The 23,426-nt window shown below is 37.2% G+C and overlaps 1 protein-coding gene across 2 annotated transcripts in view; it reads left to right on the plus strand.

Moving 5' to 3' along the window:
- LOC109837574 (BAG-associated GRAM protein 1) overlaps positions 1 to 23,426 on the plus strand; it is a 30,178-nt gene that overhangs the window by 6,312 nt on the left and 440 nt on the right. Inside the window, exons 2-17 of one of the 2 annotated variants that reach the window (XM_020405877.1) lie at positions 9,015 to 9,065; positions 9,332 to 9,429; positions 9,851 to 9,926; positions 10,335 to 10,463; positions 10,553 to 10,596; positions 14,800 to 14,923; positions 15,008 to 15,124; positions 15,901 to 15,930; positions 16,030 to 16,129; positions 18,425 to 18,531; positions 21,108 to 21,266; positions 21,355 to 21,459; positions 21,864 to 22,010; positions 22,152 to 22,205; positions 22,870 to 22,933; positions 23,035 to 23,096. In XM_020405877.1, the coding sequence (XP_020261466.1) occupies positions 9,015 to 9,065; positions 9,332 to 9,429; positions 9,851 to 9,926; positions 10,335 to 10,463; positions 10,553 to 10,596; positions 14,800 to 14,923; positions 15,008 to 15,124; positions 15,901 to 15,930; positions 16,030 to 16,129; positions 18,425 to 18,531; positions 21,108 to 21,266; positions 21,355 to 21,459; positions 21,864 to 22,010; positions 22,152 to 22,205; positions 22,870 to 22,933; positions 23,035 to 23,096 (1,467 nt within the window). Of the gene's footprint in view, positions 1 to 8,995; positions 9,066 to 9,331; positions 9,430 to 9,850; positions 9,927 to 10,334; positions 10,464 to 10,552; positions 10,597 to 14,799; positions 14,924 to 15,007; positions 15,125 to 15,900; positions 15,931 to 16,029; positions 16,130 to 18,424; positions 18,532 to 21,107; positions 21,267 to 21,354; positions 21,460 to 21,863; positions 22,011 to 22,151; positions 22,206 to 22,869; positions 22,934 to 23,034; positions 23,097 to 23,426 lie in introns of both variants that reach the window. The other variant, XM_020405878.1, reaches the window with a different exon arrangement.

Genomic DNA, 23,426 nt, shown 5'->3' on the forward strand with positions numbered 1-23,426 from the left:
TGCGACGGGAGATGACTGTTCGGCTGGAGCAGAGAGAGGGATAGGAACTTTTGAACGACGATAATACGTCAGTAGTGGTGGTGGTGCAGACGGCATAGTGGAGGCATTTTGTAGTCCAGGAGAAGATCCATCAGCAGAAGAAATAGAATTAGGTAATGGAACAGTAGTAGGAGCGAGAGACGGAAGAGGCACATATGAACTGACAGATATGGGTGAACCAGTCAAGGAGAAGTATGGAACCGACTCAAAAAAGGTTACGTCTACAGACACAAAATATTTTCTGGAGGAAGGATTATAACACCGATAACCTTTTTGAGTTCGCGAGTAGCCTACAAAGACACACTTAGTAGAGCGTGGAGATAGTTTATCCAGTCCTGGAGACAAATCCTGAACAAAGCAAGTACAACCAAACACACGAGGAACCACAGGAAAAGGTTTTTTGTTAGGATAAAGGCAGGTGAATGGGATTTTACCATTAAGAACAGGAGAGGGCATCCTATTGATCAGGAAACATGCACTGAGAACAGCATCAGACCACAAATACTTTGGAACATTCATATGTATCATCATGGTCCGAGCAACATCTAAAATGTGTCTATGCTTCCTTTCTGCAACTCCATTTTGTTGTGAAGTGTGAGAACATGAAGTTTGATGTATAATGCCAATATTTGCACAAAAGCGAGAGATATCATTTTTCATGTATTCTAAGGCATTATCGGTACGAAGGACACGAATAGAGGTGGAGAATTGATTTTTGATTTCGTTGTAAAAGATTTCAAAAACAGTCGAAACCTCAGATCTCTCTTTTAGTAGATATAGCCAAGTCATGCGAGAGAAATCATCAATAAAGACAAGGAAATACCGATAACCCTTAACGGAAGGAATACGACAAGGACCCAAACATCAGAATGGACTAACTCAAACGCAGAACTACTGCGATTATCAATACGACTCGGATAGGCAGCACGATGGTGCTTACCTAGCTCACAAGACTCACAACCTAAAGACGAAACAGACGATTGGATAGAAATGACAGATCGAAGCTTGGATAACGAGGGATGGCCGAGGCGTTGATGCCATAGTAAAGGGTGATCAGATTTCGCTGCAACAAGACCAGTAGCAGGCATATTATCGTCCAAATAGTACATGCCTCCTCTCTCATGCCCCGAACCAATCTGCATCCCAGTTGTCAGGTCCTGAAAAACACAATAAGAGGGAAAGAATGTTACTTTACAGTTGTTGTGTTTGGTGAACTGACTAATAGACAATAAACTGACAGGGAACTTGGGAAGATATAAGACATCAGTAAGGGTCAGTGATGAAGTAGCATGGACCACTCCATCACCAAGAACGGGAGAGTATGTACCATCAGCAATGCGAACCAATGGAAATCGATCAGAAAGTTTTAAATAAACAAAGTGATCCTTTATACCTGTCATATGAGAAGAGGCACCAGAATCTAATACCCATGGTCTGTGAGGAGAGGCAATGTAGGCATCCATACCTGAAGATGATGCATGAGTAGCAGAGACCGGTTATACTCGGCTTGCGAAATCTGAACAGTGGTGGGGGCAGAAGTTGTTGTCGGAGAATCAACAGAAAGAAGTGTAACATCAGCAGTCTGGGCCCAGGTAGGGCGACCAAATTTCTCCCAACACTTCTCAGAGGTGTGATTGGTCCTTCCACAATGTCTGCACTGACGCAGAGTCTTATCGAAGTCAACCTGTCTCCCAAAAGTGCCTCGTCCTCCCCCTGTGTCGCGGCCACGTCCTCGACCACGACCACGACTTCTGCCACGTCCAGAATACATAGCAGATTGATCAAGTGAAGGAGTAGACGGTGAGGGAGATGCAGTAGTCAATCCAGTAGTTACTTGCATAACTCTGGAGAATGTAGCAGTCAATGACGGGATAGTATCTCCCCCGAGTATTTGACCCCGTATCTGAGACTGCAAAGTGGGATGTAGACCAGACAAGAACTTGGAGACAGCAAGGTCCCTACGATATCCCAACAGTGTTGCGGCATCCGTAACGGCGGGCTGATGCATTTCCAATTCATCAATCAGACTCTTCAGTTCCCCAAAGTATTCGGGTACAGAGCGATCACCCTGTTGAATAGAGAAAAGACGTTCATACAACTCAAACACACGGGATGCATTTTTCTCATTCCCGTACATAATTTTTAAATTATCCCACATCTCCTTAGCAGTGTTCGAAAACATGACACTGCTACTGATCTGGGCTTCCATGCTGTTAAGAAGCCAAGTCATCACACAACAGTCAGCAGAGATCCATGCAGAATACGTAGGATCCGTAGATGCAGGAGGTGGGGCCAGAAGATGAGCCAGTTTGTTCTGAGCACCAATGAAGATACGGAAGGCTTGTGCCCAAAGTAGATAGTTAGTACCATTTAACTTCACAGTAGTCCCCAATACAACTTTGGGGGCAGAGATTTCAGCAGTAGGAGGGGTAGTAGTAATAGCAGCAGAAGAGATATCAGATCCTGTCATTGTTATAGACCAGGATAGTACAGAAGTAGGAGGAACACAATCTCCTGGTATAAAACCCGAAGGTTAGAAATAAAAAACCCGAAGGTTAATGTATATCAACCCGAAGGGTTAGAATTCATAAACCCCCGAAGGTTAGAACCCGAAGGTTAGAATACAAAACCCGAAGGTTAGAACCCGAAGGTTAGAATAAAAAACCCGAAGGTTAGAACCCGAAGGTTAGAATAAAAAACCCGAAGGTTAGAACAAAAAACCCGAAGGTTAATGTATAGGAACCCGAAGGGTTAGAATTCATAAACCCGAAGGTTAAAAATATTATCCAAATTTTTTTTATATATATAAATATATATGTATATATATATATATTAATAAATATATATATATATAAATATATATTTTTCATTAAAATTTTTTTTCTTTTTCTTTTTTTTTTCTTTTTTTTTTGTTCTGTAGTTCTTACACCCCCATCAAGTAAAAGAACATATCACTCCTCTCCTTACAAAGTCCAACAATCAAGCCCAACAAATGGCCCAAACTCAAATAAAAAAAAAGGAAAATCACAATAACAGCAGCGTTAAAAAAAAAGGAAGGGCGGCGACGGGGTGGATCTGGGCTTCGTCGGTCTGCTTTGCAGAAGAGGACCATGTTGTTTCTTCGAGGTTTGGCTCCAGCGTATGAGCAGAGGACGGCATTGCTACTAACCCAGACGAAGATCCCACCACTGGAGAAGGCAGTCTCAGCCATGATATAGGAGGAGAGCCGTATCAGGCTACAGTCTGGGATAGGTGGACTTACAGGGGAGAAGTCTGTACTAGTGGTATCCAACCCGGATAACACTGGATTCAGAGGGGAGACTAGGCAGTACTTTAACTGTGGAGAGGTAGGGCATCTGAGACAGATGTGCCCTAAGCCACCTAGGAACTGGAGTGAACGTGGTCAGACTGGTGGCCGTGCAGGTCGAGGAGGTAGGGGGCGTGTAGGCCAAGGAGTTGCTCACCTAGCTGTGGCAGATGAGTCTCAGACTACTGCTGGGATGACTGGAGCTGAAATAACAGAGCTGGAGGAACTACGTCTGTTCAAGCTTCAGGCTGAGAGTTCGAAGGGCAATGGACAAGTCACCCAGGATCTGGCTACCACTACATGCTTTGGTAACTTTATTGGTTATGCTCATGCGAACAAAGGTACACAGGTTCAGGCACTTGCATCCACTAAAACTCATGTTGATTGGATCATAGACTCAGGTGCATCTAGGCATGTCACAGGAACATCTAGTGAGTTTGCATTATATTATCCGAGTAAGCATATGCATCCTGAGACAGTTCAGACTGCTGATGGGACATCCCAACCCATCAGGGGTACTGGCTCGGTCCATTGCACTTCATTTGTTACCTTGTCATCAGTATTGCATGTTTCTTCGTTTTCAGTTAACTTACTCTCAATTAGCTCTCTCATTGATCAATTAAATTGCACCGTGTTATTTGATCGAGATTTGTGTGTCTTTCAAGAGAAGGAAACGGAGAGGAGGATTGGGAGTGGTATCAGACGTGATGGTCTTTGGTATTTGGACAAGGAGACAGCAATGATTGCTGCTGCTGTTAGCGGAGGGCCAGAGGCAGAAGCGATGCTTCAACATTGCCGGTTAGGACATTTATCTTTTGAGAGTTTAAATAGATTAGAACCTGAGTTAATGAAGAAAGTGGATAGAAAAGAGTTATTTTGTAATGCATGTGAACTTGGAAAACATACTCGTTCTACTTATAGAATGATTGGTCTTCGAAGTTGTGAACCATTTGCACTTGTCCATTCTGATGTTTGGGGATCATGTCCTACTACATCTATCAGTGGTTTTAGATGGTTTGTTACTTTCATTGATTGTTATTCACGTATGACCTGGATATACATGATGAAGCAGAAATCAGAGGTTTACAAATGTTTTCAAGATTTCTCGGCTTATGTGAAGTCACAGTTTGGAGTGCGGGTGAAGATTCTTTGAACAGATAATGGGACTGAGTATATCAATAAGGAGTTTGCAGCTTTCAACTCTGATTAGGGAATTGTTCATCAAACCACCTGCCCAGACACCCCTGCTCAGAATGGGATGACTGAGTGTAAGAACAGGCACCTACTGGAAGTGGCATGCTCATTGATGTTGACAATGAATGTGCCTAAGTTTTTATGGAGTGAGGCTGTTATGACAACAGCTTATTTGATCAACAGGATGCCATCAAGAGTATTAGGGATGAAGACACCATGTGAGATGCTTTTGGGCTCGAATGTTTTTGTTGTTCACTAAGAGTGTTTGGATGCACATGTTATGTGAGAGATCACAGGTTGATGGTGAATAAACTGGATCCGCAAGCAGTTAAATGTATCTTTGTTGGCTACTCATCAAGTTAAAAAGGATACAAGTGTTGGTGTCCCACTGAAAGAAGGCTGTTTGTCAGTATGGATGTGACTTTTCGGGAGCTTGAACCTTTTTATGGGGAGAAGACGGAGTTGAGTTCCTTGTTTGGAGATGGCTCTACTGATGCTAGTAGAGAGGGGGAGAATGAGAATGAGAATGATATTGTGGTCGGGATGATTCCATGTCCTCTTGAGTCACCGAGTAGTGATGGTACATCGCCGAGTAGTGGTGGTGACTTAGGAGTTGGTAGTCAAAGTCAGGGGGAGCTGAGAGTATACACGAGGAGACAGAAACAGCAGCATGAGCCGCCTCCCGTGCCTGTGTCAGTACCCACAAATGTTGATGACCCAAGTCCCTCCTCTCCAGTGCCTTCCTCTTCCTCTCCAGTGCCTTGCTCTTCTCCTCCACCTGAGTCGATAGGTAACGATTCCTTCCCTGATACCTCTGGTACTCCTGTCTTGCCCCGCACAACCTCTAGAGTCAATGCTGGAAAACCTCCAGCTAAGTTTGGTAATTGGGATACTGATATTGCGAATTATATTTCATATGCATCCATTCCACCTGCATATAAGTCATTCATTGCATCGTTGCATTCAGTGCCTGTACCTAACAACTGGCAGGTAGCTAAGCAAGATCCTAGGTGGTTGAATGCCATGCACGAGGAACTCCAGGCCTTGAAGAAGAATGACACATGGGAGTTGGTACCTTTGCCAGCTGGGAAGCGTGCTGTTGGATGTAAGTGGGTGTATACGGTTAAGCAAACTCCAGAGGGCAAGATCGACAGATACAAGGCCAGATTGGTTGCTAAAGGCTACAGCCAAACATACGACATTGACTATGACGAGACATTTGCTCCAGTAGCAAAGATGAGTACTGTTAGAGTGTTGGTGTCATGTGCTGCCAACTTTAATTGGCCACTACATCAGCTAGATGTCAAGAATGCCTTTTTGCATGGAGATCTTCAAGAGGAGGTATATATGGAGATTCCACCAGGCTTCACTACTTCTCAAGTAGCTGGGAAGGTGTGCAAGTTGAAGAAGTCTTTGTATGGGTTAAAACAGTCTCCGAGGGCATGGTTTGATAGATTCAGGCTGGCAGTTTGTGGTATGGGGTACAAGCAGTGCAATGGTGATCATACTGTGTTTTACAGGCACTCCAAAACTCGTATCACTATCCTGACGGTCTATGTTGATGATATTGTAATCACTGGAGATGACGCTGAGGAAATCCTACTGTTGAAGAAGAAATTGGGAGAGGAATTTGAAGTTAAAGATCTGGGGCAGTTGAAGTACTTTCTCGGAATTGAAATTGCAAGGTCGCGAAAGGGTATAGTGCTTGCTCAGCGGAAGTATGATCTGGATCTTCTCTCAGAGACAGGGATGTTGGGGTGCAGAGTTGCATCTACTCCTATTGAGCAGAATCATAAAATGTGTGCCGAGGGTGGTGACCCGGTGAGTAAAGAGCAATATCAAAGATTAGTTGGACGACTTATATATTGTGGTGAGTAGATATATGCATGATCCCAGAGAGCAGCATATGGAGGCAGTTCGCAGAATTCTTAGATATATTAAAGGAAGCCCAGGAAAGGGGTTATGGTTTAGAAGTTTTGGATATCTGAGAATTGAAGGCTATTGTGATGCTAATTGGGCGGGTTGTATGGATGATCGTAGATCCACTACAGGCTATTGTGTATTTGTTGGAGGCAATCTCATATCTTGGCGTAGCAAGAAGCAAGATGTGGTGGCTAGGTCTACAGCTGAGGCCGAGTACAGAGCTATGACAGTTAGTCTGTGCGAGTTGATGTGGGTAAAAAACATATTATCTGAGCTGCGCTTGTTTAGAAGAGAGTCCTTACAACTTTGGTGTGACAACAAATCGGCGATTAATATTGCAAACAATCCAGTTCAGCATGATCGCACCAAACATGTGGAGATTGATCGGTTCTTTATCAAGGAGCAACTGAATAGAGGAGTTCTGACTTTGAGCTATGTGAAATCAGAAGAGCAGTTAGCTGATTGTTTAACAAAAGGATTAGGTTCTAGAGAGTATGATATCTTTTGTAACAAGATGGGGATGATTGATATCTATCGCCCATCTTGAGGGGGAGTGTTGAGTTAGTTAGACACTAAGTGAATTAGTCAATATTGTAAGGACCTAGTTGTAAGAATGCATTAATATAAAAGAGGGGTCTCTCAATGAGAGAAACTAACCCTAATTTTCACCCAAATATCTTCAAGTTGCAACTACGTCTCCGATGAAAGGACATTTCCAGATTTGTCAAACTTAATTAAACGCGATAGAATACTTGTCAAAAGTTCCTGTCAAGAATTATTACTATTTATTTTTCTAAATTGACCTTTTAACCAACCTTGGTTGACAACATCAACTCTTTTTTTTTAAGGGAAACATCAACTCTTACTTTAACTCCCGTCTCCCACATTGCATATATTACAAGAGTACCCTTGCATAGACATTTCCTGCCTTGATTTAAACAATTAATTAACTTTAAGCCTCCTACATTGCATATATTCTGACAAGCTGTCACGTGGTTTGGACTAACCACAAAAATTGAATTTTGCTTTGGTTGGGACCATGGTTTTGAGACCTCAAGATCAATAAAACATGGCTCGATAAACCCTACTTTGAGCAAATTTTGTGAAACCATTGTACGGAAAACTCTTCCCTTAAGTTATGTACCCATAGTTTACAACATTTCATTTTAATTTCTGGACTAAACCTTAATGGCTAAGGTGGTGCTTAGGCATATTCTCAAATTTAGGTGGCTAGGTGGAAAAAAAGGTGTTACAATGGAAATACGGTATAAGGAACAATGATGAGGTGATTATAGCAGCACATAGAAAAGATAATTAGGAAATTTGATCCATACAATTAGTTTCTTCTTCACACGGCTTTCGTCGGAATCACCACTTTAATTATAGGGTTAACAAGAGGGGCCAAGAAGATGATCGAAACTAGTGTGTCATTGCTGAACTTTATTCGTTTTGAGGTATTATTTTAGTTAAATTAGTTAGATGCAGTATCCAACCCGCTAAGTGAAAAACTAGTTGGTGCAAATGGCCACCCAGACTGGGAGCTGTTGTGTAACCTATAACAGTGTTTCCTACGCGCACACACAAGTTTTTCTTTCTAACACTGGTAACTAGAAGCATATATTTTGTAAATAAGTACTTGACACATTGTCACAACCAAAGATTACAAATAAACAAAATAGGTGCAGAAAGATCTTAAATTAAGCTGTTAAGTACTCTGTTGCACATGCTTTAAAAAGTCCGAATTAGATGCTAATGGTGCTAACAAAAAGAAATTAGATGCAAGTGATTCTATCAAGGAATGAGGAGATATAGGACCAAATCACAAGCTATTAGGGCCTTTTGTCTTTTATCTCGTAAACCGAGGCGTTGTAACAATAACTACATTTCCGTAGCTCTGGACTCAGAACAATGTTGTTGAAGTCCTATCCAGAACAAGCATTAACTTAAATAACTAGTGTGCTGCATAGCAGACATTAGCTCAAAGTCCAAACTCATGAGGTTGGTGCTCACTGCTCAACGTGTCTCTTTCCGTTGTCTGTATACAGTTTGGCAATAAAAGCATCTCAGGTTGTTCTTTCATTAATGCATTCTTGCCCTTCGTAGCTTGAATTTGTTTTGTATTTTTTATAACCATAAGGTCTCAGTATGCTTTTTGTCGATCAGTCAGAAAGTTTTTTGTTTGTCCTTGTGTATTATGGTAAGGTCTTCTGTAAGTACCTGTTGTCTCTGTCTTTTCTTTTGGAATCCTATGTTATTGCATTTACAAACAACAGCTCATTGGAACCAGTTTTACAGTGTCTTTTAATCATGATCTCCAGTATGATTTGACATATGTTATGCGGTTCAGATGCATTCTATGTATTACTGTGATTGGCATGATGCATAATTCTTTGATATTTGGTTTCCATCCTACTTTTCTTTTATTTTCTCTAAGGAATGTCACTAGAAGCCTTTATTCTCTTTGGACTTAGTTGATTGCCATGCATATATCTGCATCATCATAAAATAATTCTTCCATTTTTTGACATGCAGTCGTCCACTTATTTTGTAGATGAGCCAAGTTAAAGGTGAATCTCAAGGGAAATTTGGATATTTAATTAAGGTATGGCCTTGTTGGATATGCTTTTGTGTTCGTCACATTTGAACATTTTATACCATCTTAGCAGGGTGAGAAAACCACAAGTTAATAGTTATGTTATTGCTAAAATGGACTTAAAAGTTATTGCTGAAACTTCTTTGCATATTATTGTTAATAGTTATGTTATTGCTAAAATGGACTTAAAAGTTATTGCTGAAACTTCTTTGCATATTATTGGAAAATACAGGTATTACAGTGATATTTATATTTGTTTTGTTTTGAAATTTCAGTTAGAACTACTTGCTGCCAAGAACTTAGTTGGTGCAAATTTGAACGGCACATCTGATCCTTATGCAATAATTACTTGCGGGGAACAGAAACGATTTAGGTGAGTGAACTGTCTTCTTTACATGGGGCTTTGTCGACTTTTAACTCACATTTTATATAGTATCAGTTTACCTGTAAAGTTATGTGGTTCTTGAACTTTATCTGAAGTTATTATGTCAAACCTTCCAAGACTGCCCTTTTCTACTGCCCAGAAGCCACAAAACTATCTAGAAACATATGCATAAAAGAGTACAAGTAGGCTGAGATGGGAACTTTATTGATTATATTTCTTATTTGTATTTCATCCCAACTGAATTGGTTGTATGTTATTATTTTGATGTCCCTCTATGGAAAATTCAAGCATCATTCCTCATGCATATAATACTTTCTATTGTAGTTAGAATTTGTCAGCATATTTCATTGCTGAAACTTTTATCTTGGTGATTGTGCCTTGAAGTTATTTCCCTTTTACCATGACGCAGTTCCATGGTTCCTGGTTCAAGAAATCCAATGTGGGGAGAGGAATTCAATTTTTTTGTCGATGATCTTCCTGTCCAGGTTATCTCAGGTTCCCGTTTATCTCAACTTTGCAAATATTTCTTTGGATACTAAGATGACATTTTGAGATCACCAGGAATGTCTTGCCTATGTTTATCATATTTATCAGTTTGATCTTATTATGTTATAATCATATATCTGAAATGTTATTTGCTATATTTGTTACTTTTGCTGTTCTGCATTGTATTCATTACATGCACTGTCCACTTTATTTATTTATTTATGTTGGGAAACACACCGTCCACTTTATTTGTTGTACAATGTAACAATATGCTACTGCACATATATCTGTTTATATTTTGCCCTCTGTTCATATGTAATTGCATGCCAGGAAATGATTAATGTTATTTAGCTTCTTACTTTTTTTAGTAATGTTTTCTCATATTTGGTAATCTACTGATCTGCTAGATTAATGTTACAATATATGACTGGGATATAATATGGAAAAGCAATGTTCTTGGATCTGTAACTGTGCCAGTTGAGAGTGAATGCCAAACTGGAGCCGTCTGGTATGCCCTAGATAGCACATCAGGCCAGGTAAAATGTTTGCGTGGCAAGCCTGAGCTTCATATGCTTGGATAAATATTACAGTTTATTAAGGCTGTGTTTTTTTCTTTATTTTTCAGGTTTGTCTACATATTAGGACCACAAAGATGATTGGGAATTCCAGGTTATTTCTCACTTGCATATTTTTATTTAGTTATCTAATTTTTTGATCTTCTTGTAAAGTAGACCTCTCTTAATTTCTAGAATTGAAAACACTGCCTCAGTGAAGCTTTATTGTGTATACTTTCTGAAAAGAACAATTATAGATGTCATTCAGGATTCATGAGTTGGTTGTAGAGGACTCAAGCTTGATTCTATCATTCTGAGCCTGGTCACCTAGATCAAGAGTAATATTTATCTAGGTTTCTGCTCCTTGACCTCTGGTTGCTAATGAATTAGTGGTTAAACTAAGGCTCGTAGCGTTTTAACTCTCCTGGGAAACCAACCCTTGAGATCTTAATAGTTTTATTTCACAGAAATTTGGGTGAGGGCTGTCGATATGTATTGGGGTTCCTACTTCTTTCTGTTGGTGTTAGAGTTGTATCTGCTAAAGATAAATCCTCTTGTGCTTTTACAAAACCTTTGATAATCAATAATTGAATGAGATTGAAATAAGATAGGGAGCCAGTTAGGATTTTGGGTAAAATCTGATGTCTTTGCCCATTGCTTCTGCCTCAAAATTTTAAAGCCCGTCTGTATGTCATTATCGAAATAATTCTGAAATAGTCTGTGGTTTAAGATCAGACTAATAAGGTGCCTTAGCATATCCAATGTGAGGGTAATTAACCTCTAATTAGCAAGCAGATAATGGGAGACATCAATAATCCAACCATATTTAGTCTGGCTCTAACAATGATTTTGTTTATATGATGTTCATAAACAAACATATATGTCAAGACTTAAATATGTACATTCCCAGATGAACATATATGTGAAAAAAATTAAATATGTGACAACAATAATCTGACATTTATGTCATGACCCTGATTTCCAACCTCAAAGGAATGTTAGAGCCAGACTAAACCTGCTAGCAAAATACTCCAAAATATATGTTATCAAATAACCACCAAATTTATCTCGTCATCAAATAACAAGTATCCTCCATAAACAAAAGTCCACATTACTCCAATCAAATGAGATAAATAAAAGTTCTCCCAACTTTAAACAGGATTCAACCCAAAAGAGAAAACCTTATTACTTCATAATCTTCCAAAAGTCTACTAAACGTCGAATTGTTTGTTTTACCTTCATCTAAAACCAACAATCTGCAATTAATCAAAGATTAGTTAACTTCCTCAATTCTTCATGAACATATTTAAGTCTCTCTGACTCCACCTAATATTGAGTTTCTGAAAAAGGTAAAAAACATAGCGAGTTCACAAATCTACAAGTGGATAAATCTATACATTAAACACTGATTTTTGTAGAAACTAAAATATTTTGACTTCATAAAGCAAAATATTAAAACAATAGAAAATCATTAATGAACTCTCATACTTAATGCAATTTTTTTTCTTTAAATATACGTCCCAATGCACAGTCAACACTTAATATCCCGATTGACACAAAATTCCAACTTTTATTAATCCCAATATAATAGGATATTGACACTCAAAATTTTTGGCTTAGCGCTAAAATAAAACCTCATAAAGGCATGTTGAGCCCAATTTAGATGACTTGCTTATCCTGACATATATTGGTATATTGACATTGAGCTGTATAGGTTTTCAACAAATGAACAAAGTTCATATAGCCAACTACTTTGTAATAGAAATTGCTAAATGCAAACCAATAATGAAAATCAATGACTTATGCATCTCAACTTACTACTATATGAAAAAATACATGATTCTCACCAGGGAAAACGAAGTATGAACTTATACTTGAAAATTGTGTCCAACTTCAAAACACAATTAAATCAACAGTTTGATAGTAGATACTTGACCTAATCATATAAATGATAAAATAGATCATGGAACAAATCCACATATATAATATAATTTTCAATGAAAACTACTTAACTCATGATGCATAAACTCACCACTTATCGAATACCACAATAAATTCAAATTTTTGTGGTGCACCTCTGTAGAGCCTCTAGGAACCCCTTGAAGGAAAAAAAAAAACAATCATCCTACTAATCAGTTGCTATATTGGCACCTACTAATTCATTCATCATTTTATATCTTCCACCAACCTAGTACATTAATTGCTTTCTCTACTTTACTGGTTTTGCATAGCAAGCAATGATCTGTGCCTCTAACCAAAAAAACTAAGCTCTTAATACATTATGCCGTAATTTATTTTACGAAAAAACCCAGTCAAAGAGGATATGAACAGATCTAACGCTGGTCTAGGGAAAAAATCATCCATGGCCAGAGACAACAAGGCCTGGCACTTAGAGCAAGATGCAAATAAACTAATATAAAATTTGTTGCATAACATCTATCTAGAAGAAAAAAAATTGCTAGAGGTAGAAATTTATTTCTATAGATAGACGTAATACCTTATAGGAACACTACTAGGTTTTCTTTTCTATTGTTAGATCTTGTTTTCCAATAAACTTCTTAATAAAATTCCATTTGCAATATGCCCCTTATGAAACTTATATCAATATGTTACTAATAGTTAATATTTCCTTTGCATAAAAGTCCTCTGTAATTTAATATTTATAATCCGATATAACTAATTTCTAAAATGACATAATTATTATCAAGTTAAAAACTAGGGTCATTACAAGATATGTCAATAGTGGCGGATACATAAAAAATTTCTTAGCGTTGACAACAATCATCTATTTATTTAAAACATAAAATATATTATTATAAAATTATAAAATCTGATGAAATGCACTCAGTATGCTTTATCAGTTCCATTGCATTATACTTTGCTTGTAATTTCATTTAATTATTTGAAGTTAAATGGGATTTTATTTTTCAATGGGCTAGATCAATTTGCTACTAACTTGTTTATTGTTTGTAGATAGTTTGGGGTGCAGTTTTTAACATTTATATGGGGCAGGTTGTAAGTACTACAAAGGCTTACTTGCAATTTATAAGTTTCTAGGGGTGCAACTGCACGCCTACCCATGTACTTGGATCCACCCCTGTATGTCAAGACTGTACATATATGTCAAGACATGCAGTTAACGAGGTAGTTAAGGAACGCAACCTTATTGGTAACAAGCATATTCTAGACTTGCTGCATGAGCAAATCTTTTTACACTATCCACTTAATTTACACGTTATCTTTCAACATTCCTGTATTACCAAGAACAATTTACATGCCCAATTGCAGTTGTATCCCTGTAGTCTCGAGAACCTGTATTTCTCCTTGCTACAGAGGTTCCTATATGAACAAGTTCCTTTGCTCACTAGTTTTCATTGCCAATAGTGTAATTGCATCAAATGAGTTAACCGTTATTCATAAGCATATTGGTTCAGTTGTATTGTAAGTGATATTGCTATTGTCAATTGTAAATTATATGATGATTTGATTTTGGAATTGTTAGCATTGCTTGATTGGTGCATGAACTTTATTTGTGCTATTTTTGTAGAAGCAATTATTAGAAACTTCGAGTGAATTTTGGCTTTTGTTAATGAAAGTTATCTTCGTAAAAAATACATGGAAACTCGGGAAAAGGACAGTCAGACCAGCACAATAAAGGCACAGACATACACACGCAAAGCATTTTTTCCTGAAAATGCATTCAAACCCCTTATATGGAGCAGTTCCTGTATTCTTAACGGGAGAAGCAGATAACTTCTCAGAAGACTTTGCTGTGTATAAGATTATTGTATTTTCTGTTTGTCATTCTTCTTCTACTGTGTTGTCTTGATGATCTTTTCTTATGCCCTTGCTGCTTTCCAGCAATTAATTTGGTTGAAATTTAAAACATTAGTGTGTTTATTCTCTTCTCAGGAAAAAACTGATGGAATAAGATATCTGGAAAACCCTCTAAATTTTGTGCAGACCTAGAAGTTAACCACATCCAAGATTTACTGATAGTATTGTCGATTGGGGCATTCTTTCTGGTTTGCCGGATGATTGGTTCTTGTTACATCTATATTGTCAATTATTATTTTTCTATCTGGATAGCCGCTTGAATGAGGATAGATGAAGCAATTCTCTGGCTGTAACCTTTCGTTTGACATTGTTTAAAAGCCAATCTGCTCAAATTAGTATCACATTAAGTTTCTTATTTATCTCTCTACATTTGTTAGTTTGTAATTTTGTATTATATGCTAAGTTTAAAATGTATTTTGTTGCTACTAGACGCACTCTAATGCACTAATGTAGTTTGATTTTAACTGTTTATCATTTGTAGGGCAATGAATGGATTAGCTGGAGCTAATGCTCGAAGACGTATCTCTTCAGATAAACAAGGGCCTACAATTGTTCATCAAAAACCTGGTCCCCTGCAAACTATATTTGACCTTCTTCCTGATGAGGCAAGGCCATTTTGATTTCATTATTGGAAGGTCATTAACTGTATATTTGTAGTTTCTACTCTATTAAGAGGTTATATGTTTCAGGTTCTGGACCACAGTTACTCATGTGCGCTTGAGAGGTCGTTCCTGTACCATGGACGTATGTATGTTTCTGCATGGCATATTTGCTTCCACTCCAACGTATTTTCTAAACAAATAAAGGTTAGCTGATACTAATGAATTATTTCTACATGAATCATTTTGTCCCCTTAAAGTAGCCTGGGAAGTATTAAAACTTCAAAACTTATATAGGTTGGTTGTTTTAATTCCTTGTCTATATTCCTTAAAGTAGCCTGGGAAGTATTAAAACTTCAAAACTTATATAGGTTGGTTGTTTTAATTCCTTGTCTATATTCCATCATTATCTGAATTAGATTTGACCTTTTCGACAATATATTGTTAATTCACATGCGGCTGGTAACAAAGATGTATGTTGACATTATCTGAGTATGTTTCTGTTAATGAGACAGATGGAATCTCATGTTTTCTTATGATGGAATTAAGACTTTGTTAAGACCAAAATTTTAAATTGGATTAATTGTTTGTAATGTAGCTGAGTTTTCTCATGTTTCATTATTAAGTTATTTTAACTAAATGTTTTGTGAGCATTGTGTAAGTGTAAAATACAAGGAAAATGATTGTCCAATGGAATTTGCAAATTAATTTTGTTATTCTGCAATTTGTGCTGGATATGTTTAACATTGAGAATATCTTCTAATTGTATTACATGGGAGAGTTATGCGTGTACTTTTTTTTCGCTTGTATCTTTTATGCTTTTGTTTGCTTTCTTGATATGATTTCCTCTTTCCAATTTCTGGGTTTTGATTTAGTTGGGAATCATATTTTCCAATCTCCATCATGGACAAGTAATAGAAGTACTTCAAGTTTTATACATTAGTCATGAATAAGTTGCTGTTCTAATGACTTTTTTGTTGTAGGTTATCATTCCTTTTGGAGATATTCATGAGGTAAGTCGTCTTCTTTTAATGTTATTCTTTGAACTACTAATTGTATATGAAATGTATGTACAGATGAATAAATTGAGTCTTTATAATTTAGCAATGCAGATAAAGAGAAGCCAACATGCATTTATTAATCCTGCAATTACTATTGTTTTGCGCATGGGAGCTGGTGGACATGGTGTTCCTCCCTTGGGTAGCCCAGATGGTCAGTAACTTACCAACCTTGTGCACAAGATTAGATCTTTTCCCGCTTTTCTTTTGAGAAGTTAATCTGGTGGTTTGTGCTAAAAAGTTCTCTGAACAAGTTTGAATTATCTTGGACACAAATTACTAAGTTTCATACTCTCAATTTTCAGTAACACACTACTGTTTAGTTGTAAATCTAGTGTTCATCAATTCTGGAGAAATCGAAGAATTGGAAAAGATTAGTTTTATGCATATGTATGATAGCTTCATATGGCACTAACAGATTTAAGTTAGACCAGATGATATCTGGCTACTGAAATGTTTATGGAACTTGCAATCAAGGAAATTGATTGACAGATAAGAAAGCAGGCTTCAAGGCAATATGGCTTACCATCTTTTATATGCTAATCTGTATTCACATGTGTGTGTGGAAGAGATGAGGTGGTAGCTTACTTTGCTAAATAAGTTATCAAGACATGGACTGTGTGTGCAATATAGGCTATCGTCACTAGTATCTAGTGTGTAGATGCTAGTGCTACCCGCCCAAATTTAACAATTTATCTTTCAAATAAAAAACCTGTGCCTGTAGATGTAACTACTAGACATAAACTATATTATAAAAGAAATCAAATTATATCTACATGATTTATTGATTGCATCATTGGCTATATTCCAATTTTATGACAAATTTAAACCAGTGATTTTATGAGCAACTTCATGCATGGATAGATCACATGTGATTAGGGTGATTCTCACCCTTCAAGAGCAAGGTCTGCAAATTTAGCTCTTCATTAGCTATACTAAGTACAAGTGTTTATGCAGTGGGAATGCAGGAACCAGGGTTTTATAGTGGATTTCAGAGGTTTGAATTTCATTTAGGTTTTTGGACTCTGATGCATCTGGTTTTGCCTAAGTTAGGTACTTACTAAAAGTTGTTGATGGGAAAAATGGTACAATAGTGCCAGAAATCTGTTTAATTAGACATGCTGAATGGTTATCAGGTGTCGCTTTAGAGAACTAGCGAAGTTTAGAAAATACCACTAGATCGTGGCTATTTGTTAGATGACCATGAATAATTATACTTATTGGAGTAAATGTGAGCTGATGTAGGTTTTGTGCAAGTCTCTTTAACTCATAGTTACTGATCACCACTGTTATAAATAGCGGTAAATAGCTCCGCAATAGCGGCGCTAATAGCGTTAGCGGTCCCTTCCCGCGACGCTATTGCCCGTTACGCTATCGCGCAATAGCGGTGACATATTACGGAATATGTCTGTTCGCAAAAGCAGTCAATAGTGTGTCATAACGGTAAATAGTGAGCGATTGCATTCGAAATTTGCTTTTTGACTGCTATTTAAAAGCGGTTTGAGGCTTATTTTTTAAAAATTAAACCCAACCCTTGACCATTGCATTCCACCGTCTCCTGTGATTTTCAGCATACTCCCGTCACCTCTCATAGCCTCTGGCACGTACATTGATACTTTCTCTCACCTCGTTCACCGTGAGCTCCTCTTAGGGCAGTCCTGTCAGCGCTAAGCTCTTCTTCTCGAAGACGACGACTTTTTGACTCCTACAGTCATCTTCGGTATTACGTGATGGTTACATGTCTATTTCATATTTAGGATCTCTTTAAATCATCCAATATGTACTTCTAGATTTCTTAGATTTTTCTTTTTTTTTTTTAGTATTTATACATATCTAAATTAGACCGCTATTTGACTTTGCGCTTTTTACCGCTATTTTGTCGCAATAGCCCGAAATAGCTTAGCAATGCCTCACCGCTACGCGACGCTATCCGCTATCGATAACCTTGCTGATCACTATATATGCTACCGTTAATTATATGACTTCCCTGCGTGACATTTGTACTAAATTACATCCAGCCCCTAATCCCTAATGGTTAGAGTAGTAGAACTTTGATATCTAAGATAATAAATATACTGACAACTCCCCGAAAGGAAACTGCCATGGAATAGTTGCTGGCAACAGTACCAGCATTCCCTAACCTTGTTTGAAACATTTATGATCGGAGTACTACAGTGAATAAATCAGTTATATGCAGACAGTCATGTAGCACATATGTTATCTAAACAGGGTATGTGTTAGGCCACAAACTTAGTTGTTTCATGGTTTAACTTTCCCTTCTGCATCCTTTTTTAATATGTAGTACAAATTGAAGATACTACGTGTAATATATGATCTTGGTAACATTCAAACTAAAGAACTTCCTTTCTTTCTTTCACCTTTTATATCTATTGTGTGATAAGCATCTAAGATTTTGGTACTTTCGGGTATTTTTTTTCTCCAAATTCAGGGAGAGTCAGATACAAGTTTGCATCATTTTGGAACAGAAACCACACACTGAGGGCTTTGCAGCGTGCAGCAAAGAACTTCCATGCAATGCTTGAAGCCGAAAAAAAGGTAAGTGTTTGTATGTTTTAATAGAGTGTACTTTGCTTATGATACATGTACTTTTATGGTTATGGGCTTAACAAGACAACAGATCTCACCATATATACTTTTTTTTATAGCTTATATTTACTGAAGCATTTACTTTTTTTTTGGTAGTTTATATTTACTGAAGCATTTGCTGTGTTGAGGACTTGCAGTGTTGTTATCTACTTGCCTGCAGATGACTGTTACCAACTTTTGCATTAACAAGACATTCCCACCTTTTTTATGTTGTTTTAAATTTATTCTCTACATGAACCTTATTCACCTTTCATTCATGTTAGGCTCATGTAATTAGCTTTTCCTTCTTTTCCCGAGGTCTTGATTTTTATCATGCAATGTAAATGAGAAAAATTTTATGGTAACTATTTGCAGTTGTTCTCTAAGATAATTGGTTTGAAAGATTGAATTGAACTAGGGGTGAGAAACATGTTTCTCGGCTGGGCCTTGATATAAATTCAGTATATTTGTCAAGTTATGAAGTTTTCTCTTAAAATAAAGTTGGTTATCACTTTAACTAGTACTAGTTTGTGTCTTTTACTTTCTGCTATACTTATTTTCAGAATTTAAGCTTAGAAACGGGTAGTGACTCGTGCCTTGGATTGTCTTTGATTCTTTGTAAACTTCATGTAGTTGGATAGGATTAGAGGCCTATCATGATTAGGAGATAGAGTTTCCATCATAATAAGGAATTTGTATCCTAGAGATTGAGAGACAGGAGATGAGTGGATTCCTCTTGTAAGGTTCTTCCTCAATCCCTCTACATAGTGGATTTCTCATATTATGCCCTGTGGACTTAGGTTGAACGTGGTTGACCGAACTTAACTCAACATAGTGAATCTATTTTTTATATCTAAGATCCACTGTTGACAATCCCCGACAGATCGTATGATCTATTTCTTATATCTAAGATCCAATGAAACTGTTGACTAAATCCATCCACCCCCACCCATGGCCGCCATAACTTAACTTAAGCTTTGATCCAGTTCCTGAACAGATTCTTAGTAAATCTCTGTTTGGGTCGCCACTTGGCGACCCAAGAAACAAACAAAACTAATGATTAGTTGTTTCAGTGGGCTCAATGGCTCATCTGATGTTTTAGTTAGCATTTACTCTTTTTTTCTAAGCTTATTTGTGCAACTGCTTACAACATTTATACTAGACTTGAGATCTTCTCCCTAAACCTCGTCTCTCTAACATAATTTGAATTATGATTATGTTGTTTAGTTAAAGTAGTTCGCTTTCATTGTTCTTTGGAAAATGATAGTTCCTTGGTCGTAAGCCTTTATTTTACAACTTTTCGAATGTTTGCATATAAATGTGTGTATATATATTTAGATGCAAGTGTGTACACATGCACATGTGTGTGTCCATGCATGGATATGTGTTTCTTCTCTGCGCACATGAATTGAAGTAATTTATGCATAATTGTCAAAAGGACATTAGCATTGCTCTGAAGTTATCATTGTATCTTTCATTTATACAGGGAATTCATGCAGTTGTTCTGCTGCTAGTGATGCTTTTTATCTTTTCTTGCTCCTGCCACGGTCAACATAGTGCAGTTAGTAGCAGTGATTAAGATGTTGTATGCTATTCCTTGTAAGTCTAGGGTTTAAGCAATGTAGGCTCTTCGAGCTACAGTATGTGTGCCCTTTCCCCTTCTCCTTTTCGGAGCTTGTATATCCTTCTGAGTCATAATTTTCAATTGGGAAATGCTAAGTGTACTATAAGAGTTGTAGTACTACACAAAGAGTGGGGTCCATGACAACTCATAGTTTCTCCTTGCAATTTACTGGAAAGGTCCCACTTTTTTGTGTGTGGTAGTACAAGAGTATTATAACTCATCTAGTACAGCTATCACTATTTTCAATTATATGTGCATTCAAGTTTGAGGCACCAACTAATTCATCTTCGAATGCATTTAAATTAATTGGTTATGGTTTGGGGAGTTAGATCTTACAGATAGATAATGTTTGTCTGATCTACAAGTGAAGACCATCCAGTATTAAACCAGTTTATCGTTTTCCCTCTTGGAATGCATCCTCAAAGCTGGAGGACTGTGTTTTACAGTTAACACAGGCAGAGGAACAGATACAGGCATAACACATGTTTGGTATTTTGGGTAAGCCAAAATTGTTCAAGGAATCTGAAAAAGTTTGTTCACACCTACATAATACAAATTAGGTCTATAGGTGATCCCTACCATTCATCCTGATTTATTATTAGAGGCATATGGATAAAAAATGTTTTTTAATGACTTCCAACCTGTTCCTCCCAATCACTGCAAAGTGAAATTAGAGTAAAACCATTTAATGAATGGATTGTATATGTTAATTTTCTATTCATATGGGCTCCTTGATGTGTATATCAATGTATATATGCGTGGTCAAGCACATATACATTTGTGTACAAATGTAATGATATTGCTCATGTTTTCCCTACACTGCGCTCTTAAGTCAAATTCAACATGTTCTCGTAGTCTTGCAGAAAGCATTGGGACTTGGAACTGGCCAAGATTTATGTCCTTACTTTTTTTTTAAATACAGGAGAGGGCGCAGTCAGCATTGCGTGCACATAGTAGCTCCATTAGAGTTGGCTCCACCGGCAGTAGTAAAAACCAGATACAAATTCCAAAAGAAGATCTTGTTCAGACGGGAAACTTCCAAGATTTTGTTAAAGAAGAAGTTCTGGTTGGGATATATAATGTATGAATGCAAACCTACTTGCACTGCATATAGTAGATTCCTGCAATTTCATCGGTTTTCAACTAATTTTTTTGTCACCTTTTCCTAGGGGATATTCCCTTGTAAAGCCGAACAGTTCTTTACTGAATTATTGAGTGATGATTCAAAATTTATTGCCGAGTATCGATCAGCAAGGAAGGATTCAAATCTCAATGTAAGCATTGTCTGTGCAGCATTGCCCTCCATTGGATATATGAAGATAATTCTATTTCTGACTGATAGTGATTGGTTAGGTTGACATGAATTAAAAAAAAATTCATGTATAATGTGCATAAGAAATGCCAGAATATGTTGTGAACTTGTAACATATTTACCAGCACCTATTTCGTAATGCTAAATCATCACATTTAAGAATGTCAATAAATTGCAGCTATGTAGAACTTATGCTGCTGCTTGTTTATTCTTCCATGTAAATATTGTTATATTCTTATTTACTTGCATCTTAATTAGGATTGACGTGTGAAGATTGAAGTTTCTAGTATATGTACGGGACAAAGTTTGTTCAACATGATGTTCACCAACTGCATTGTTTGTAACTATCTTTATTGTGTCACACAGTTGGGCCCATGGCATGCTGCTAATGAATATGATGGTCAAGTCAGAGAAATTACCTTCAGATCAGTTTGTCATAGTCCCATGTGTCCACCAGATACGGCTATGACGGAGTGGCAACATGCTGTTCTTTCAGCTGATAAGACAACCTTGGTATGGGAATCAAGTAACAGTTAATCTACTGAAGTTTGTTTGAACTAGAAAAAATAAGCAGTTTCTCTTCCTAACTTTTGTTATTTAAAATTTCCTTTAATACTTTCTTTTTCCTGTTGACATTGACATTTTCGTATTCAGGTATTCGAGACAGTCCAGCAAGCACATGATGTTCCATTTGGTTCTTACTTTGAGGTATTTACTGGTTAGATTTTTCTTCTTATTTCATAATTAGATGACTCTACGATGTTGCCTAGTTTGCCATTCAATTCACATGGACTCTGACTTACAAGTAAGACATGAACTAGATCCACACAATATACTTGTTAGGAGATGTCAATTTACAGCATAATTTTTTAATGAAATTGTAGGGCCTTTGGAGTCTGTAGTTGTACTTTCTTTCTGGACATTTTACAACCCCTGCAGGCTGCAGCTCTACTATTGTAAATCTGGCACATTCAGACAGGACTACCAGGCTAGTGTCGCACATTTTAGATTTTGCTTAATACTTGAATGGTGAAAATTTTAAGGAAAGTCGCCACTGCACAGTTGCTGCCTAAATACTGCCTAGTCTACCATCACGTCTATGTCCCTTTTTTTGGGTACCATTAAGTCTGAAAGGTTTGGGAAATTATTTTTATATTTTTTATATGTGAATTGAACCCAAGACCCTAGGAGCCATATTGAAGCCTCCCAACCATCTGGATCAATGCGTTTCCCTAAGGATTGGGAAATTAATATGTCCAAATAAAATTCAAAAAAAATGTGAAAAAGTAAACTTGATAAGTATAGAAAAAATTCTACACCATGTACTCTTGAAATTTTCGTTTAAGATGACTGAGTTGGCATATCATTACAGATTCATTGTAGGTGGTCATTGAAAACGAATTCTGAATCTTCCTGTACTCTAGACATAAAAGTTGGTACGATTTCCAACTTGTTCTCGTTAGTTTCCATTGATCACTTTTTTTTTAATTTTTTGCTTTATTGCATAGTTTCCATCTAATCAAACTTAATTCTGCAGGCGCACATTTCAAGAAATGGTGCATTATGCAGTCTAAGATAAAAACTGGAGCTGTTGATGAGGTGTGCAGATTTTGATATTTTCTGTTTCTCTATGATATACTCTCGATGCTATTATAACTTAGAGTTACTGACTTTTTGTTTAGTGGTAATATTAGCGTGATAGTATCCAAATTGTTTGTGTTCACTTCTGGCACACAGTTGAAAGAAACTTTTACCGCTTCAGAAACTAAATCCAAGTTTCCTGTTGCCTGCACTTCAATCCTCAGCTTGTTCACAACTCATAATCTACCACGATTCCTATCATGCTCCATGTATCAGATGTTCGCTTAGGAAAGAAGTACCATTACTGCTGAATCACATTATGCAGCTTCATAAAAGTCCCGATTCACA

The sequence above is a fragment of the Asparagus officinalis genome, chromosome 4, assembly GCF_001876935.1.
Source record: "Asparagus officinalis chromosome 4, Aspof.V1, whole genome shotgun sequence".
NCBI classification, from domain to species: domain Eukaryota; kingdom Viridiplantae; phylum Streptophyta; class Magnoliopsida; order Asparagales; family Asparagaceae; genus Asparagus; species Asparagus officinalis.